This window comes from Enoplosus armatus, chromosome 10, assembly GCF_043641665.1.
Source record: "Enoplosus armatus isolate fEnoArm2 chromosome 10, fEnoArm2.hap1, whole genome shotgun sequence".
NCBI classification, from domain to species: Eukaryota; Metazoa; Chordata; class Actinopteri; order Centrarchiformes; family Enoplosidae; genus Enoplosus; species Enoplosus armatus.
In genome coordinates, this window is record NC_092189.1 from 10,265,702 (window position 1) to 10,287,548 (window position 21,847).

At 43.6% G+C, this 21,847-nt stretch overlaps 1 protein-coding gene across 1 annotated transcript; it reads right to left on the minus strand.

Moving 5' to 3' along the window:
* Positions 1 to 354: 354 nt before the first annotated feature.
* Positions 355 to 8,406, minus strand: spon2a (spondin 2a, extracellular matrix protein). Its single transcript, XM_070913656.1, has 6 exons — positions 8,368 to 8,406; positions 7,641 to 7,866; positions 5,369 to 5,589; positions 1,320 to 1,511; positions 817 to 988; positions 355 to 542 (listed from the first exon to the last, which is right to left on the minus strand). The coding sequence occupies exons 2-6, from the start codon at positions 7,864 to 7,866 to the stop codon at positions 355 to 357; spliced, it is 999 nt and encodes a 332-aa protein (XP_070769757.1). The 5' UTR covers positions 8,368 to 8,406.
* Positions 8,407 to 21,847: the final 13,441 nt, after the last annotated feature.

Below are 21,847 nucleotides of genomic sequence, written 5' to 3' on the forward strand. Positions count from 1 at the left end.
TTGTCACGCATCTTCCTCTCAGTGTTTCTATTCTGCATCCACGACAATATATAAAAATCAATTTTTATCTGAACACATTCAAAGTGTTATCTCAAACATTAATCACTGTCCAATGCTCTGCTACACTTCCCTTTATTGCCATTAAAATACACCCAGAGGAGTGTACTCTCTAATACTAATGGGCAGCACAGGTAATGCAGTAAGTCCTACATTTCCACAATTTGACTGTGACAAACATACTAATCCCTTGCATTATCCTACGCATTAAGGAAATGCTCAAGATGTACCAACATTTCTCAGTCCAGCAGTGATAACACAAGGGTCCCAGTGTTGAATACTGGCAGTAACTGTGGGTTACTGTTGTCTCATACAGCTGTGTGGTACGCATTCAGCCTGTTCCTCCAGCTCAGGGCAGGGGGTGCCAGCGTTGGCCGGCCGCAAGAGGATGTAACGTGTGCGGTGGCGGACACCACCTCTGGAGCAGGGACCCAGACACAAACCCCAGGATGACCAGAGAGACACTTCACAGTCCAGTGGTGTCGCTGAACCGAAGGGAAATAGATGTAAGAAATGTGTAAGTAAAGAAAGAAAGGCAAAGAATTTAGAGGTACAAATCTCTGCAGAAACAAGGGCTGGTTCTATTAGCATGTGCTTGTAGCATCTGCAAGTTATGTAGAGCTGTTTAAGAGGGGCTGTAGGGTCAAAGTCCTGGAACTGGGACCATACTATAACGTTTAAGTGATACAAATCAGTGTAATAGCATTGTTTGTTCCCTTCCAGGTAAAATGTTTGGACACCACTGTCCTGCGGTCTTACCTGAGAAGCGCTGGGGACTGATAGAGTTAGGCAGAATATGATTGGACATTGGGGCTTGACGGTCAGGTGATCTGGTCTGTTGAGTGATCTTTATGCTGGCAATAGGTGGAAGCTCCTTTAAGCGTGGATAGTAGAAGGAGTTGGCTGGATGGTTCGGCATCTGAGATGTGATCTGAACAAGTCGGCAAAGAACAGTCAGGCATAATTCACCGGGAGATTCTCAACAAAAGTTCAATTGCACAATAACCCCCTTTAAAAGACACACTGGGAAAGGATAGATGGTCTATTATGTAAGAGAGGCCCTTTTTACTGAAATCACCACAGGTCAGGCATGAGGGCCGCCAGGCAATAACTTAAGTGGAGACAGCTAAGAATGACGTGCCATACCCGTACTGCTAACCTGTGTTAAGAATAGGACGAGGGCCATCCATCTCATTTTGTTTTTGGAATTAATGCACAAATATGGACAAATGGTAGTACTTGTGAGCGTTGCAAGAGGTCACCTTTGTGATGTTTTCTGCAGGGCTGGTGGGGAAGTTGGGAGAGGAGAAAGTGAATCCACTGTCTGTCCCTGCATCATAAGGCTGGAGGTCAATGGTCACTTCCTTTTTCCAACGGCTGCCCTCGCAAAGGTTTATGCTGTCCACACCAACGAACCAGTCGGGGCTGGGGATCATCTTCACCATCAGGGACAACTGTCGATCAGAGAGAGAGAATGCAGTGAGTTCAAACTATTTATGCAGTTATTTATTAATCTTTCAAGTCGATGGCTCATAAATCACAAGCATGACTAAAATAAATTGAGGAGCAAGGCCGTTGCATGCTTTAAAAAGAGGATGGATGTCTTTGTAGCCATGTCAGTGGTGGTATGGCTCTAGGAATGGTCTGTCTGCCGGTGGGTCCACCACTTTGGTCCAGACTGAAATATCTCAAAAATTGTTGGATGGGTTGCCATGAAATTTGCGACACACATTCATATCCTTCTTTGGATGAATTGTAGTAAGTCTGGTGATCTCTTAACCTTTCATTTAGGTATGGTAAACATTATATCTGCTAAAAATCAGCATGTTAGCATTAGCATTTAGCTCAAAGCACTGCTGTGCACAGCCTCACAGAGCTGCTTGCATTGTTGTAGACTCTGGTAGACTTTTTCTTTCTTCATATACCAGAGCAATAAACTCTGAGGCATATATAGTTTTCTTTTCCCAAGATAATTGTTTTGTATGTGCTGTAAGTGAATATTGATATTGCGCTGATGAGCTGATGCAGCTTTCTTGTCTTTCTTTGCTTTGTCAAATTGTAACTGTAAATGGAAGTACTAGGGAAATGCAATGAAATATTCAATTCACAAGAAGACAAAAGTTACAATTGATCTTACTGGACCCAGGGAACTAGAGTAGCAATATAAGCACAGCTGTGATTATTATTCTGGCAACAACAATCAGTCGGTCTTAAGCAAATTTGATTACCCCACCACACTAATATTGTATTATACTACCCCTTTTCTGTTGATTTAAATGCAGTAAGCATAACATCAAAAACACACACACACGTACCGTTGATGTCACGGTTTATTAACTTTGCGACTTATAAATGCAGGGGCTGCGTATGCATGCACCCACTCAGTTTCCTGTGCAGGGTTAGACGGTGTCTCATGTGTGATGGATGTTTCCTGAGAGCTGGTGACCTCATACAGGAAGTGGCCCAGGGGTCAGCACACGCTGAGGTGGCAGACGCCCAAAAAACGGCACATTTGAAAACGCCTCCTCACTTGCGGCCCGATATTTGAGGGCCTGGGCTGAGCTGCTAAAGCTCAGGGTGGGACGGGTGGGCTTGGACATCTTTTCGATGGCAAGGAAAGGGTGGCCTGGAGTCGGATAGAGGGCTGCTGGATAGAAGAGAGTGCTGGAACAGACATCAAGGCAGTTCACCAGGCAAAGCAGACCCCTCGGGACGGGAGGCAGTGTCAGCATGACACACAGGGTCTGTTTTCTTGCCTGTGACGCACGGCAAGAAACAGAGAAACCAAATCAGAAGCAGCTCTGTTGCTTTTCAGAATCCTCCACTGATCCCCTCCTTCCTTCCTTCCTTCCTTCCTTTCTTCCCTCCTCTGCTAACATCCCTTGTGCTTTTTAGCCTCCCCTCAAACAGCGGTTTTTCCAAGAAGTCCCATCCTGTTATATCCATTCGGCCACTCAGCAAGAACGTCTAGGGCCCACTCTGGGGTATCCCTCATCTCTGGCTTGATCAGTCCATGGTGGTTTGCAATATACAGGCCAGGAAGTGTCTCTAGAGCACAGACAGTTACTCAAAGCTACCATGATCCCTCTCACTTTTTCTCCATCACAGCAAATCTTCCCCGGAGAGAATGAGTTGTCCTAGAAAACCAGTCCAGTAGTGCGAGCACCTTAATGTTCAGTTGTTGTTGTCCCATTTTCTGTGGTGCCACTGATCTTACAAAGTACTCAGTCTTTAAGAATAATGTCAGTTGAATCCTGAATGGTATTTATTTGGTATTATCTGTCTGTTTCGAGTTATACGTTTAACAGCAATAGCAGGAAGCTCATGAATATGGAGATAGGAATCATATGTTTGGAATTATTGGGGCATTGCGTGTGATTGTTTTGGTTTGTGGGGAAGAGGAAAAGGATGGGATTTATAGATGAGTGTGCGAGAGAGAGAAACAGACGGACAGAAAAGCAGAATAACAGATTGAGCTGTCGACAGATTCACATCATTCAGTCTGTCATTGTCACGTTCAACACAAACACACAATAGTCATGCCCTGCTTTATTTTTTGTTCTATCCACTGATCTAAAAACAGACGCGCTCATTTAAAAGCAGCCACAGACATCATGTACCTAGACGACAAGCTGTTAAGCTGCTGTCCATGACAAGTCCTTACCAAAGATGCCCTCCGACGGGGTTGTTTATGATTTTCAAGGTCCCCCGGGTTCAGGCAGTGGAATAACCAATAAACAAATGTAGGTCACCAGACTCTCAGGCAGGCACACACCTATTTCTAAAAAGCTCAGTAAATGTCCGCCCTTCCTCTTCACCTCTTTCCCTCTCATTCATCAGCTACATATGCTTTACACATAAAGGAATACTTTATTTCTAGTTTTAACTTGGACACATTTTTCCACAGTGCCATACATCATTCCTACTTCAAATTCTTTGCCTTTGTTTGAGCCCTAAACCCAAATCCAGCCCAGACCTCTAAAAAAAGAGTCCAACCATGACCTTTGATCCCAAACTCGCTCACTATTCAGCAGCAGTGGTACCCTGAAGTCCAGCGATGAGCAAAGTTGTACCATACCTGGACAATGCAGCCTGCAGCCCCAACAGCAGTCCACATTTATCAGCCCATTTATTAACCTTAAATATGAGGTAATATGCAAGCTAATAGGCTACAGCAGTCTGAGCTTCCCAAATCAAATCTTCCACAGTCTTAGTGCAAAATGTCCTCTTTGTGTTTTCTGCAGCAGAAGAGTAGTAGTAGTAGTAGTACAAAGCGGGAATTTTGCACTAAAAATATCCACTTGAGATGGCGATCAAGTCAAGACTGGTATGGTGAGGAAGAATGATGTACAGCAACCAATAACGCCCTCAGAGTACATATGAGCATGTGAGAATATTGTATTATTGTCTACTTAATAAGATTTGAACCTACTCTTAAAGGAGTGCTTACTTGCAGATACCATTTAGGCCACATATCTGTATGTCAAATATGGAGCCAGTGCCAGCAGTCAGTTAGCTTAGCATAAAGATTGGAAACAGTAAACAGCTAGCCTGGCTCGGTGCAAAGGTAACAAAATCTGCATACCAGCAGCTGTAAAGCTCACAAATTGAATTATTACATCTTATTTGTTTAATGTGTACAAAAACCAAAGTGTAAAAATTATGAGTTGCAGTTTTACCTGGGTTATAGTTAAAACTCCAGGAAGTTACCTAGCCAAGAAATAGTCCAACACATAATGTCATTTTTGCTTTGCTTTTTGTACAGATCAGACAAACGAGATATAACATGTTAATTTGTGAATTTTAGAAGTGCTGGTAGGCAGATTTTGTTACTGTCGGACAGAGTCAGGCTGACTGTTTCCAGTCTTTATGCTATGCTAAACTAAACTAACCGGCTTCTGGCTGCAGCTCCATATTTGCTGTACAAACATGAGAGTGGTATCAATCTTCTCATCTAACTCTCGGCAAGAAAATGAATAAACGTGTTTCCCAAATTGCCAAACTATTCCTTCATCCTGAGCTCACAGAGTTCAGTGGGACAGGCTGCAGACAGAGTGCAGACCGCGCAGGATGGATGTGGGCGTTTGTGGCTACAGGGCTTCAGCACTTGGGCTAAACATAGTCTGATTGGATAGTGGAAAGAAGTGGTGAAGTGTTTGGTCAGAGCGGATGGACGTTATGTGGAGGCCAGGGTCACCAGATGACTGAATAGATTTAGTCAAACAGACGGTTTGTGTGACTTACTGTGTCTGAGCATGTGTGTGCTTTTGTGAATGAGTATTGCTTCTACTTAAGTTTTATTTGTGCCTACCAGTGAGCTCCGGGGCTGCATGAGCAACTCCGTGGAGCTGTGCCCGATGCCGTTAGGGATGCCGGCCGTTCGGTACATGGCACCGACCGTGCGTCTCTTCCTCGCCTCCTTGGCCGCCTTCATCAGCTCCACCGTCACCCCCAGTTCAGAGAAGTTCTGCACCCCTGCACTAGCTGGAGCACCCTCCTCCCACAGCCGAAAATGACAATTATGGCTGACCGCTAAAAGGGAGAAAAGAAACACAAGAAATACGAGAAGACAGGAGTAAGATGCTTATTCACTGGAATGCATATCAATGTCAATGAAGTACCACAGAGCTTCATCCAGACGGTGAGATCATTTCCACCATGGAGCCTGTATGTATTTCTACAGCTGCCTCCTACTTCCTGCAATTAAACAGATAATTCTGAAACCCCACATGCATGTCTTTGGCATTGTTTCATGGTTATAGTTACATCTTTTCTCCACCTATCACTGATAGAACCACAGCACAGGCTGGAGCTGCCAGGAGATAGGTCAGGATCTCGGAGTCAGCAGCCAGAGGGTGGGCAAAACATTTTTTTTAAACAATTTTGAAAACCCCTATTGATACTTTTTCATACCATTCGGGCCAACAGAACCATTTGCCTCACATTCTCATATTTAGTTCTGGTTATCTATGAAATCTGCAAAGAATCAAGAGACCGATTTAGGTTCAACTGTTTGTACCGCAGGTTCTGGAGCTCCGTATTGAAACCCGCAGAGCCACTGGCCTGGGCCAGTGGTTTTAAGGGCAGCGTAAGGTTAGCCAGAAACACGCTGACAAACGCTCCGATGGTTCTGCCTTACCTCACATTTCAGAGCTGCGTACAGGCACACACACACAACCATGTATTTATACTTAAACACTCCTGACACATGTATTAACGCACACGCCACGCTGAGCCACACACACACAACCTGCCCAGCACACTTCACACACTATCTTGTTTCTCCCCAAACTGCCATTACTTATGCACCTAATTGCATTTCCAGCCTAACAAATTTCCCACAAGCGTCAAGACCTTGAAACTTGATAACACATCACGTTTAAGCCCTACCAAGACGTTAAAGCCCACTTCCCGCCCTTCCTAAATTGCTCGTGTTTTTTCTTTGGCCATGACAAACTCCATTCCCTCTTCCCTCTGGCAGTGTCCTTGGTCCCCCCAGGTCTCCACAGTAAAGCAACACAAAACCATCGCAGGCCCCCGAACCCCTCGACAGGTTATGCTTTTCTTTGTGCTGTGACAAACTCCATTTCTAACTTTTTGTCCCCTACCAGCGGACTGTCAGCCCCATGAGGACGTTGTGTTTTTCTTCTCTTGTGACAAAGCCCATTCCTTGCCCCCCCCCCGTCCACCGATGTCCTGGGACATTAAAAGCCATTATGGGTGTGTCACAATCTCTGGTGCCTGTCTCTATATGGAGTAAGTAGGCCATCACCCTGTGGCAGGGCACCAGTGGGAGTGCTGGAAACCAGACAAAGCCACGGCTGCCACAGACAGTGATGCGAAAGAGCAGTCCAACTCACACACATATATGCACACACATGCACAAACATCTGCCATCCATCCCATGCTCTATGGCTTGGGGGGGGGGGGGGGGCAGAATAGAGAGGCCTGAATCGCTTCTTCTTCTTTTCCTCCTCCTCCTCCTGGCTCTGAGGTAAGCGGTCTGACCCCACCACACCCCAACTATCATCACCCACCTCCACCAGCCCCGAAACCTCTACTCCAGTGTTTACCGCCAACACTGTGGTAAACCAGCGGAAATGTGGGAAGGAGTGTAGGATCGAGTTGAAGAAACAGAGAAATATTAAAGATATGGCTGGACAGAAGTTAGAGAAACGGAGAGAAAAACCCCATCTGGTAGCATTTAGGCTGTCTCTCTTATTGCTCTCTGCTTCTTGCTGCTTTGCTCATTAACATATTTTGTGTATGTGTATGCTGACAATGAGGCCCTAAACCTCTGACACATGAAAGAATCTGTCTTTAGGTGACGTCTGACCCAGTGTCACTTCATCTCACTGTGGTCACCATCTCTGTCCGTGGGTCGTCTCCTCTTTAATGCAAAAACTATGCATGGGTACATTTTGACTAAGGGAGGTCAAATAATAACCCCTGACTCCTCGCTGCTGTTGCAAGTCTGAAATAACCAAATCAAATTTCAGTGGATCAGGCATTAGAGGTAAAAACTTTCCTTAAGGAATGGCTGATTTTCTAATAATCACTTTCTTTGTCCTTGTCTTCCTCACCTATGAGTTTGGACCACTGTGCAGGGGGGCGGAAGAGTGGGTATTGCTTGGGGAAGGCCTGTGGGCTCCAGTGACCTGTAAAGACCAGGATGTAGGATGCAGGACCCTTGGCTGTGCACTCGGTCCCATTGAGCGGTCGCAAGGGCCCAGCAAAAGTGAGGCAAAGCTTCAGAAGTACAACAAGCTGCTGCAGCCAACCACAGGTCAGGTGCTCTGATGACATCATCTGGAAGAAATGGAGAAATGAAAAATGGTTGTGTAAGTATCCCTCACCAATTGTAGAGATGTATCAGGGTTGCACATGGCTGGGTTCCCTGCACAAACACCAATATTGATGATTGAAAAAATCTTGAATACCATGAAATGCGTGGCTCATTTTAAAGAAGAAGTCTCTCAGATGTACTTTGGCATATAATCTTTGTCCACCCAGACAATCCTGGAAAATCCGTAAAAGCGGGGGGGGGGGTCCACATCCCTGCCCTCATATCACAACACATTTAATCTAAGAACAAAGTGTAATGAACCCATTGACCCAGGAGTCTCCTGTTCCCCTGGGCTGGGCCAAGTGTGTGTTGGTCCACAGCCCATCTGCGGTTACACGGCAAAACGGTTAACATTCATCGCTGTCACGGTAATGTCTGCCACAGAAGCCGGCCTAAAATAAAACAACACGGATGACATCTCTGAGGATAGATGCAAATCCTGTCTGCTCTGCTGCTCTACTGACCTCACCGACTGACCATCCACTGACCACCGGCTGCTGATTCAGACTCACTCTGTTAAGAGAGGCAGAGATGGGGGAGGAGGGCACATGCATGACAATTGCTCAAAACACATTTCAGCCTCACATTTCACTGGCTGAAGAGTTGAGCTTTTGCTCGCTGCTCACTGCTGCCAGTGGGTGTTAGTGGGTTTGTTTTTTTACGATGCTCCAGGAGATGTAAATCAGAGCTATGCTACCTGTCTTCTCTCTGCACCACTCCTCTCCTCACCTCACCTCACCTCTGAACACACATCCCTCCATCTCATCCTCCTCTCCACCTCCTACACCCATATTCTCTATTCATCCCATCTCTGCTCCCCGACCCAGCTGTTTGTTTCTAACGGCGGCAGAATTAAGAACTAGAACAGTCTGACATACGATTGTGTGTGTGAGAATCTGTGTGTACGCACATTTCTAAATTTACTCCAGACTTGTGTTTTTAAGGCTGCGTTCAAAATGTGAGCATTAAAATATTCCTGAAAACCACCAAAATAAATTTGGCACTGGGGTGACACAGTTTTATTGTTTCTATAAAAAAAAAGAGATGTGATGTATGATGTGAGTGATATGTCTTTGTCCAGTTTGCAGTTGTGAGGAAACTTTCACCGCACGTACTCTTTAAATACATAAGAAAACTCTTTAAATACTTCGGGGCGAAAATGCACTGCAAAAGAAAGGGTATGTTATTTCATTTGTTTATTTTTATTTGCAGATATTTAAACTTTTGAGAAGACAGTTTATGACCAGTTTGTGTGTTGCAGAAAGAGAGAATAATGTTTTGTGGCCGTGTGTGGCGTTTCTATGGGTTACTATACTATAACTAAACCTCCAAGCAGCTGCAGAATGCAGACAGTTAAATTTGGGAAAGTCGACCAGCGCACACACATGCACGCAAACACACACACACACACACACACCACCGACGCACATAACACTCATGTCCTGCTGCATATTGTCCCTGAAGTCTATTTCCAGAGGTCAGATAGTATTACTCTGCCAATATAGCTGCAAAACTCCAACTCTGACACTTTTCTGACCGCAGCCTTATATGTCACTGAATGTTTTATCAATTCCCTGTCTCCATTAAATGTATATTAACCACTGCACAGTTTAACAGCCAGCTATAAAAATACCTCGAGTATGGAGACACACAGAGCCCAGCTTTGATCTCACTGCTCAGTCATCTGATCATCTCACTGGCTGCAACTTTGCTGCTCTGCAGGAGGCAGATAAAGCTCCAGGTTGAGATGCTTAACTGCATAACTAGTTCCAAAAAGTAACGTCCTGTTGGAAAAACGAAAAACATTTTATTTTCAAACACTTTTCAGCAGTTTTTGATCCTCGTGAACGAGCTCCGTGTGCTCGGGTTAATGGAAGTTCACCACCTGGAGCTGGAGGTTTTTCACATCAGTATGTGATGTTAACTGCTGTTAAATGTCCCGTCTGCCCAGTCCACTATGTTTAGTGTAGAAAAGGAGGTCAGTCCTGTTCCAGACTGTTGCAAAGATTTACCTGTTCTGTTTCACACACTCACTGGAATTAGTTGGAAATTCACATTTGGTGCACAGGCTGAACATGATCTCTTTTTCCCCCAAAATGATTTGTTTCTGATATGCTGTAAAGGCAGTCTGTTAGCGGATGTCATGATCTCTGTTGCTATAACAACCATTATCCATTACAATGACCATATTCTACACTGAGACTTTGGTTCAGTCGCCCCTACGGCCTTCCCTCTGAACTTGTCACACTGACACTATAACACAGTAAAGAGACATTTCTTGAATTCCCACACTGACACACTGAACTTCAGACAACACACACACACCTGCTATCAGCTGATGTCTGCTGCTGCTCCTGAAAACACATGCAGTAATAATAGATGGCATGGTATTTACTGATGCATACACAGGCACATGTTTATTTTCAGTTGATGTAAAGTTTACACTCTCACACCACAGACCTGCTCTCATCAGTCAACACAGACAAACACAGCAGTTTTTTTCTGTCAGGCACAAGACACAATAAAGTGAGGGGATGTGGCACGGAGCCAAGTGTAGCGGCTGCAGCCCCATGGGCACCTTCACTGTGTAATTACGGCAGACTCATGCAGCGATAATACACACATCCAGCTCAGCTCATATACACAGGTATGCACGCACAAGCACGGATTTGTGCACACTGCGGGAGGTATGTTCATTTTTAACAAGGGGATGGCGGGGAGGTAATTTGCTATTTTCCCGAAGATTATTCTCAAAAAAAATTTTTTGCAGGGCCATGGTGGATTCATGTGTTTGTGATGAGAAAGGAGATACATCACCCTATCTTGAATGTGCAGATATCTGTACATACATTTCTCCTTCATGATGCACAGAAACACACAGATAGACACACTGGGCCAGGCATGCATCACAACAGGAGGTCAGAAACTTGACTGTTTCTCATGCGGGCGGAGGGGAAATCATGACAGTGTAGGTAGCAAGTCAGACAGAGAGAAAAGAGAGGAGAGCATCCTGATTTTAGTTTGCCTGGAGTGCTCAATGAAAGCCACTTTTTCAGCAGAAAGACCAGTAAGGGTGTACAGTGCATGTATATACCTGTATATTGTATATAAACTGCACCAATGAAGGTGAACCAACTACCAATGCAAATGTACAAATACATGCAAAAATCAATACAGATTATAGAAGTTGTGTGAACTGCAAAAGATGCAGTTCCAGCAAAACATCCATCTGTGCACTGACAGCTGTAGTTTCTAGTAACTTTGCAGAATAAGATTATACGCATAAAAACATGGTGCGTTGTTATAGATGATGAAAGTATACAAGAGGTTAAAACTGGTTCCTCCATGAACTGCTGCAGCATTAAAATGTTGCTTGCATGTTAATGCATCCGTTTTAATAATCCCATTACATAATTCACACAGTGTAATAATATAACACTGCATATTTAGCAACTGTTCAGACTTTATGTATATTTTGCTGGCAATGATTGTATAATACATGTTTACTTAAGCAACCTTTTGAATGCATGACTTTAACTTGTAATGGAGTATTTTTGCACTGCGTTGAAGCTACTTTTACTTAGTAATCTACTTTAAGGGATCTGAACATAACACTACATATATACATATATACAAATAAATGACAGAATGATCTGAATCTGTTATGGCAAAAAAAACAAAAAAACATTCCCTCTTGCATTGGTCCTCTCAGACTCGCGTGGAGAATGAATGGAGCCTCAGTGTGTGTCCTACCTGTGTTGGATCAGTCAGTCAGTGTCAGAGAGAAGCTGCAGCACAATCACACAGTTGGGATAAAGCTCCACTCACTTCTTCTCTCTTTCGCTCCACCGTAACCTTCTGTCTGGTGCAGCCTTATCAGCCTTTATCCCTCTATCCTCTCTCTTTATCTCCCTTTCCAAAACTCTCTCCTCCTCCCTTCTCTCTCGCATTGTATCTCCTCATATTACCCTCCTCTCTCACTCTCTCTTTCTCTCGCTGACTCTCCCTTTCTCCTCCCCCTCCTCCTCTTTTCTCCCCCTACCTCTCCTTGTATGGAAAGGCAGTTAACAGCCTCACTCCTCTCCTCCACTATCCCTCTCTTCTCTCCCTCTATCTCTCCCTCTCTAGCCTTTCAGTGGCTGTGTAAACTCAGCAACCTCATTGCTGACAAGGTAATCAACACCACATTGGCCTCTCTTAACATACACCACTCAGCATTGTGTATTTTCTTACCCCTGTTCTTCAGTGCACGCCATCAGACTTGAGAGGTGTAGGTTGCTGAATAATGGCAGTAAAGCAGAAGGAGAAATGTGGAATAGGGCTTACGCACAGACATGCAACCTGGATAACAGACGTCTGGACAGAAGTACAGGCTTTTATTTCTGCAGTTAATTTACTGATTGGACATTGCAGAGAATCAAAGGGTTTTAAATGGTTGCTGTCTTTTTTTCCCCCTTTCAAATAGTTCTTCTGTCCTGTGGCAGATCCAGCTGTGATCTCAGCCGAGGAACCCCTTTTCCTTGGGTCAGGATATGTGTGTGTGTGTGTGTGTGTGTCAGAGACGTGTGGTCACCAGTTCCCACAGCTGGTACACACATGGACAACCAGGGAGGTTTCTGTTACCAGCAGCCACTCACTTATCAGCATGTCAAGGCTCAGACTAAACGAGGCTGTGTGTACTTGTGAGAGAGTGTGTGTGTGTGTGTGTGTGTGTGTGTGTGTGTGTGTGTGTGTGAAATCTCTAGGAACCTTTGTTACTTTCCTGCTTATTATCCATGATGCAACAAAGCGGTAAGCCTATATTTCATCGTATACACACGTACACACTCTGGTCAGGGTTGTGATCTCGTGTGGATTGGGCACAGCTGTAGATCAGCACTATCAACTCGACTCAAAAGACGACTCTGCCATTGGACCTTTAAACCGACTCGGCCACGTCACTGTATGGCTCGTCTGTGAGCCTTCCAGGAATGAGTGGAGACGAAGAGGCAGAGGAAGAGGAGAAGCGGGGTTAGATGTGGATCAGGTAACAAATTGGACTTTGAGTCTTGCAGTCATAAATAATCAAGTAAACAATTACTGTTCACTGCCCATCTGTTTCTTGCTTTCTTCTTTGATTCCTCTCCAAAACAGTTACTCAGTCCTCTCATCTATCTGTCTGTCTGTCTGTCTGTCTGTCTGTCTGTCTATCTGTCTGACTGTCTGTCTATCTATATATCTGTCTATCTGTCTGTCTGTCTGTCTGCCTGTCTGTCTCTCTGTCTGTCTATCTATCTGTCTGACTGTCTATCTATACATCTGTCTGTCTGTCTGTCTGTCTGTCTGTCTGTCTGTCTATCTATCTATCTGTCTGTCTGTCAATCTGTCTGTCTGTCTATCTGCCTGTCTGTCTGTCTATCTGTCTGTCTGTCTGTCTATCTATCTATCTATCTATCTGTCTGTCTGTCTGTCTGTCTATCTGTCTATCTGCCTGTGTCTCTTTCTGTCTGTCTATCTGTCTGTCTGTCTGTCTGTCTATCTATCTATCTGTCTGTCTGTCTGTCTGTCTGTCTGTCTGTCTCTGCAGTTGAAAGTAGGTTATGGGAAAAACCCAGACTTCCCTTCTGCTGCCCGCTGATTAATGACAGTGAGCTCAGCATCCAGATTGACTCACGTTAATGTGAAACGTCATTGACACATTGTCAAAAACACAGGTGTGTGTATGTGTGAGCGCACACAAAATCATTCAAAATGTGAACTCACGCTGGCACATACGGAAATGGACATTTAGACCCACACATGTGCATGCAAACCTGTGCGGGAATTGATGATTATTTTGATTACTAGAACACGCACGTCCATAGTTTACAGTTAAACCACACTCTGCAGCACATACACACACACACACACACACGGATACACACAGGGATACACATAATGGCTAGCATTAGGACACCAGATACAGCAGCAGAATGGCTGCAGGTTGCCTGACTGACGCAAATCTCCAAGATAGCTTAAAGTTTTCTTCCTGTCAATCACGTGCTCACGTCAATGTTACACGAGCCAAGTGAGTGAAGCAATGAGAGGAAAACCATGAGCTAATCACAGAGCATTGGGCCGGGGCCATACTAGCTCCAGTGTCTCAGCTTCACTGCCGCAAAACCCTCCAGACCCCTAAGACAGACAGACAGACACATATTAAGCGGGTGTCTGGGGTCAAACATTTAATTTCTTGCATTCTGGTGAATTTTTGTGGACTAATTTGTACCTTTTCTGCATCAATTTATGGTGTAAATGTCTGTTTATGTAAAGAAAAACACAAAACTCAGACACTAGGTTACAGATCAAAATATAATGGAATACACAATGGGCAGGCAACACTACCTTAACATTAGTTAGTAAACTAGTAAACAACACTTCTAAAAGTAAACTAAAAAAACATTACCTAGTAGCTCATTAATATCCTAATATTGGACTTTCTCCTCTTTTTCCTCCTGGATCCTCCATGTTATCAACCCAGCATAGTTGCTTCATCTTTCCGTTTTATTGGAGATTGCAACCATTGCTTTTGAGGTACAGCTGAGGCTGATGGGAGTGTCTTTAGTTTTGCAGGTATTTGATCATAAACGAAAGTTTTGACCTGAAGATGGCGCTTGATGAAAAGTCAGGACCACCAAAGTTATTACAGTTCATCCAACAGTTTTGGATGAATCAATTTGAACCAAAGTGGTGGACCATTGACTGACCAATTGACATTTCATAGAGCCACGCCACTAGCATGACTGAAAACACAAATACATATTAAGGCTCAGTCATTTCCTAAAACAGCTGTGCACTGTAGTTTTTAGCAAACATTACTCTAACAGGACATAAAATCGCGTGTTGGTTGGGGACTATTTTGAGCTGCGGATTAATACACATTTGGTGCTTGAGTGAGTATTTACAACAACAGGACAATTTACGGGATTGATTCAAAATATACTATGCATTCATTGTAATGAAATAATGTGTCACCCAGTGCAACAGTGTGACTCATTGATGTGTTTTTAACCGTCTTTGGACAACAGCGTAGCTCTTTGGCACAGATGAATGAGCTAAATCAGGCTTAGGCTGCACAGTCAGTACTTGTTAGTAGGATCAATTCATTGTTGGTTTTGGTCTTTTCATGGGATTTGATGACAGTAAGAAAAATACAGAATATAACCAGTAAACCAGTGGTGAAATGAAAGATGCACTGCAGTATCTTTAGAAAGGGAAAACAAAGCTGGTGCAGTCTGACAGTGATGCAACATCTGAATCATTCAGTGGCTGGAATAATATTTAATCATTCCAAAGACAACCGAAGGCAAATATTTATCCACTCGGCTTTGGGGTTGGTAGTGCGATCCCTCCAAGTGGGATAGGTCATCTGTCTGGAGACTAATTCATCACACAGACATGTATGCACAAGCTTGCACATATACTAACTTTCTCTCACACACACACACACACACACACATCCTGATCTGTCAAAGTGCTCTTCTCTCTCGCATCTTACAGAGCAGTTTACTGAAGGTACTGATCCAACAGCAGTATGGGAACCAGTACTGCCATTTTACTGGTTTGACCAGTGTATTCCCAGACCTGATGGAATCTGGGGCTTGCAAGCTCCCCTCTTCCTCATCCCCTTGAACTAAACAAACAAATAAAAAAATCTGGAATCTCAGCATGGGAGCTGACAGGGGTAATATATGGTGCTGGGTGAGGTGAATGACGCTCTGCTGCACTTTGTTGCACAATTTCGAGCGGGACCTGGGAAGAAATGAGCCACAGTGTGTTTGAAGTGTGTGTGAATCAGGTCTGTTAAAATACTGTTCGCATCCTGGGCCTCCTTCAACTACACACACTTGTATACACACGCTGTTATGTAATATGCCTGTCCCACACACCAGACAAGCTGGCCAGCACAGTATGTAACATGTGCAGTATGTATACTGGCCTCCAGTTCCACATATCCATAATGACAAAAGTGTAAAGAATTAGATAATATGAGGCAAAATCAAGGTCAGCTCAACTTTTGGCCGGCCAGTCGACCACCTCGGTCCAGACTGAAATATCTTGATAACTGTTGGATTGATTGCCATTTTCTACAAACACTCATGGTCTCCAGAGGATGAATCCTGCTGACTTTGGTGATCACCATCAGTTTGACATTTGTGGTTTTCAGTAAATGTCCAAACAACTATTAGATTGACTGGATTTGGTACACACATTCATGTCCCCCTTATGGTGAATTGCAATAACTTTGGTGACCCCATAATTGAATTGAATGATTTATTACCTCAGTACCTTTTTTTTTTTACCTTTTCCTGATGAGTTTATGGTCTCAATCGCTAGTTTAAATTCTGCTTCAGTACAACATGATGTTAATTTTGTAAATTAATTAATTATTTATTATTACCGGAATAATACCATTAAACCTGCTAAACGTCATCATGTTAGCATTTTCATTGTGAGCATGTTAGCATGCTCACATTAGCATTTAGCTCAACGTCTCTTCGTCTTGTTAGGAGGATGGATGGTATAAAAAACATATAAACAACCTGTAATTGTTCACATTAGATTTTCTTTCCACCACATCATAAAATATAGACTGTGCTTGATATTTTAGGTAGAGGCTTCCTGGCACATGAGCCTATAACTGTGCTTAACATATGTGTGCAAATCAGGATGATCCAAACTTCTTTAGTAAAGTTATTCTAAAGGTTACATGTTCCCCCTCTGAGTTTATAGCTGGGGGGGACTTTAATCTCGTTTTTATTTTTTTATTTATTCACAGATCATTTCTCCTCTAAAGCCAAACCTTTATCCTTTCAGCTAGCGCTCTGAAAAAAGAAATCCCAGATCTCAATTTAGTAGACATGTCGACACGAATCCAGCTATGAATAGGTCATTCCTACTACTCATCTGTCCATAAACGTTACTCAGAGATTGATTGATTGACACTGGGAGAGAATATCTTGCCACAGCCTGTGAGCACCTCCTCTACTCAGCATTGCTAAGCAAGATGCTAATGGTAATTCTATCTAAACAGTGGAGGTCATTGAATTAATGACCAAACTAATGTAAAACTAATAAATTATCTAATAGACTCAGGAAGATAAATCAGGCTAACTGTCAGCATGGCAAATCAGAACGGGACTGATATGGTTCAAAAGCTCATTAATCATGCTTTTTGCAGAATTATAAGTCACTATATTCATCAGGGGTGTTAAGACTGATGAAACAAACTGACACAAACAAGAGGTGTCAGACGCCATAGCCCGGCTCCTGGGGGCAAAGGCCCGGGATCTGATGGTTTTTACCATAGATTTCTTTAAGACATTGTAGTTCTTTTGAATGTTTGAGCACTACATTTAATCTACATATATACTGTATGTTCTGGGATTGTGTGAAACTAGACCAACCTAGGCATTTATTTGAGACACAACGAAGAATGTCACAGAAGCTGATATACCTTGCTCACCCAGACTCATCTTGCAAGGGGACACGTCAGTATTGCCCCAGAACTCCAGGCCTAAAGCACAATTCATTGAAATGGCCTTAATTGCTGGCGATAAATGTATTGCCATGACATGGAAGAAACGCATCATACTCAGTGACATAAGATCCCGTTGGGTGTGACAGCGGACAACATCCTCGCACCTGAGGCCAGGTGTGAATTTGAGATATTAGATACAACTGTGTGAGGAAGGAGATAACAGATTTCAGGTGGGTGGAGGGAGGTAAGAGGTGAACATGGGAGAGTTGTGATTCTCAAACTGTCTGATGCTGTCACAATCCTGTTTATAGCTATGTGGGGCTGTGTGAAGTCTGATAAATTGCTTCAAATTACATCACTTCAGCAATGCAAGTTTGAAGATCTGGAAGAAAAAAATCTGGGGGTGTGGAGTGAGACAGACATCTGCAGCCCGTTCCTCCTCTCTGCTTGAGGCTAGAGGCTCAAGGCTACATTAGCTGCTACTAGCATCACACCAGAATCTCCCACCAAACTGCAGGTCGAGTTGCATCATGGGAAATGTAGGTGCCAGATCTTGACAAGGAAGAAGAATGTGTGGAAAACAAAGACATATCTTGATTTTCTTACTCTTGAGTCCGACGTTTCAGAGTGCAAAGCTAAATCGGTGGAGTGTTCAGTGAACAGTTGTGACTGTATTTGTCCAAGATACTGACAAAGCATAAAGAGTGCCAGTTTTAGGGCTGATAAAAAAAATCATTGGATGCATACTGAAAATTACATCAGGGAGTCAATTAACACAATCCATCCCTTAACTTTCTATAATGGACTCCGTGGCACCCCAACTCTGAGGGTGCCAGCCTACAGCCAACAGGCTCCAAAAGGTGCCCTGAGTGAGAGGACTTCAGCTTTCAGTCCCTTCACTCCATTTTAAGAGCAGGCTCCTGGTTATGTGCATGTGGTAGCAATTTAGGGGCTGGTAACGCCCGCCCCTCCCCTCCCTCCTCTGCCCTGTGGGTCTACACAGAAGACCCCTTTCCCGAACACCCCACCTAGCCTGCCCACTTGTAAAGCTGCCCGTTCTGGCACTGCATAACCCCTCATTGCCATATAAAAGAGCTGACAAACTGTGGTAGTAAACAATTTTGTTTATGGCAAACTCTCTGTAAACTCGGCTGTATGTCCTGAGGCTGCTGCGTGCAATCAGTGGGACTACATACTGGCAACCGGCATTAATCGTCACCAACTGACTGACCACTATAATCAAGCACAGAAACGTCTTCAAATGAAATGACCAAAGGCAGAGTTAAAAGTTCAGTGGACAACAATTATGGGGATCAGAGGAGAATTACTGTTATTTAGAAAGGTAAAAACAAGAGAGCAAATGTTTAATTTTTAAGATTTTATTAAAATACGGTGTGGAGTTTACCATCGGAAGTTACCATCACAAACATGATTGTTTCTAATAAAAAAGTAAACAAAACAAAAATAAAGCTTAAGAGCCTAGTTACAGGAGATTTTTTTTTTTTTTTGTTTGTTTTTGCAGTCTGGTGAAAGAAAAAAAAATCAATTCACAATGAGAGTGAGTGAAAAAAAAACAAAAAAAAACACGTTCACATGTTGTAAAAATACATTTCCCAATTTTAACATTACACACAGTCACTTTCAAACATTCATTCATTCATTCATTCCTTGTTAGATGGTTAGATGTCAGTGCCAAAAGAAAGCAAAACAGGGGGGGAAAAAAAAGTTCAGACCTGTGCACAAAGGAGGGGAGGGGGGACGAGGGGAGAGCGGTGTCTAAAAACGCAGGAGGCTGTTCTACATTCTGAGGGCGGAAAACTCGGGACGAGGGACACGAGACAGAGGGCGACTGCTGGAGGATATGTGTGCATTTGAACCCTGAGAGAGAAAAAGTGACCGATTCTTAATTTTCTGCTTTTTTCTTTTTTTTTTTGACAGACCACACCAGTGTCCGCTATGCCCTCCCCCTCCCAGCCCCACTGTGGCTCTGGCACTATAAGAGCCCCAGAGTGGTGGTGGTGGTGGTGGTGGTAGGCAGGGGCAGGGGGGAGGGGGGGTGCATTCTCACACCCAAGAGTGAAATATCAGCTGTGGCTTTGTGAGCATACAAACTGTGCTTATCTGTTAGCCTACGCACATACACACTGCCGGGCTGACTTGAACTATTGTAAATGAGAAAACAAAACGTCATCTTATGAATGCACAATAAGAATTCACACAGTTGTGTGTTTGAGCCAAAAACAAAGTGTCTGCACTACACGAGGCTATATGTGGTTCATCACTGAAAAAGAAATGCAAGGTGCTGCAGATTTAGGCCTGTCGGGGTGTGAGGAGCTTTTTTTTTGCGGAGCGGCCTCAATTGTGGCCCTTCTTTTCCACTGGGTGCGTCTCCTGACTTCACCTGCTGTGGTCAACTGTATTAAGGCAGTGAGTGGTTCCATGGCGACTTTCTATAACAGCTACTTTTACAGGGAGAGAATAAGTAAGGCCCAGAGGATATCAGCTGGAAAGGACAGTTGGGATAAGACGAATTTAAAAAAAAAAAAAAAGAAGAAAAACATCACCAGGAGAAGGGATCTTTTGTTTTCTCTGAAATGTTTCAGTACAACATGTAGAACACAGACAGCATATCCATAAAAATGAAATCCTACAATAAAACAGAATGGTTTTCATAACAGTGCACTGCTGAACTGAAAAAAAATATATAATCATCATCAACAGCAAAATTTAAGATTACTATTATGCTCATAATCCAAACTATGGGGGTTATTTTTAAAAATATATACTCATCACATGACAGAGGAGCCTAGCATCTCAGGACACAGACATGCTCCGTGTCTCTCATAGACTCTGAGGGGGAAACTGTACATCACTGGAAACTGACCACGACAAAAATGGCAACTCGGGTTGAAAACACTCTGAGGGGGGAAAAGGCCAGGGGAGCAGAGGGGAACAGCAAGATGACACAAATTCTTTAAGCCAATAATATTTCCCCTAAAATATTACCTCACATGCACTATAGATAGAGCAGCCTGACAATGAGGGGGGGGGGGGCAAAAACAAAAACAAAACTGCATCTACTACTACTGTACTAGTAAAAGAAAACTAGCAGACCACGGCGACCGCCTTTAGTTTTTTCCCTATTTTTCATTAGCCAGTAAGATGGAGGTCGAAACACATCATCTACAGTCTGAAGTCTAAGAATGGGAAAGCGTTGTGCTGAATTTTCCACAATGAGGAAATAAAAAAGGTAAAGGCAAAGAGATACATGTTGGTTTTGAAGCCTGAGTATTCAGTGACCTATAGCAAACCTAAATAGATTTTGTCAATTTATTTCATGGGGCAATGTTTTTTTATTTTATTGTATCATTACTGCTACAATTTCATAACCCTTCTGGTAAAGAATAGCAAAGAAGTATCTAGAAAATCTGTACAAAAAATAAAAGGGTATGCACGGTACATTCAATATCTGTTACTGAGGTACTAGAAAGGTGTTCCCTTGACACCAGGGCAACAGCGTTAAAGAGTTACTCCTAGGGACTATTCCTTTGGAAAGACAATAGCTTGTTATCATAACAGGGTGAGGGAACACACACACACACACACACACACACACACACACACACACACACACACACACACACACACACACACACACACACACACACACACACACACACACACACACACCACTGTCATTAACAAAGCCAGCATGCAAGAACACTGTCCCCCTTGCTCCTACAGGGAATCTAAACTCTACTGTCCCCTCACACTTAAAGGAATTGTAGATGCATACTGGTTCATGAGCAGATGTGCAGGGTGGGCCATGACAGTGGGAGAGAAGTGGAGGGTGGGTGGAGGGTGGGTGCAGGGTGGTGGTGGTGGTGGTGGTGGTGGTGAGGTGCAGTGAGATCTTATTAAACAATAAGGCGGTAGTCGATCCCGGGTCACCCAACCTTGTGTTCTGAGTGTCGGCAGTGTGTGATCATGTTCTTCATCACTACAGCTAACCTGCATCTGTCCATCCACTTGGCTGAAAGGAGCTGAATGCAACTCTCTCAGCTCCGAGCGGTCAGACAGTGCCCTCTGCTGGCGAGGCCTCTGGCATTGTTGTTGGTTTTGCAGCAAGAAAAACCTGCTGCGTTTGATTCTGTGTGGGCACCATGTGTAAAAGACCTCACACATAGCACTCTGGCTGCTGGCGTGAGTTGGAAATTCAAGCCTGGATGCTCTCTGATATGACGATCTGAGCTATTATCTCACACAAACAATCCATGAGGGGTAAAGCATGTGTAAATACAGGGATGACTGTCTTCAAACTAGACTGTCACAGCAGTAAAAAGGTGACAAAAGGATCTTGGGTATGCCTATCTAAAGTATGATAAAATATACTTTGACAGTCTGAGAGAGCTCCACACTGACAGCATTATGGGATCCCTCTGCTG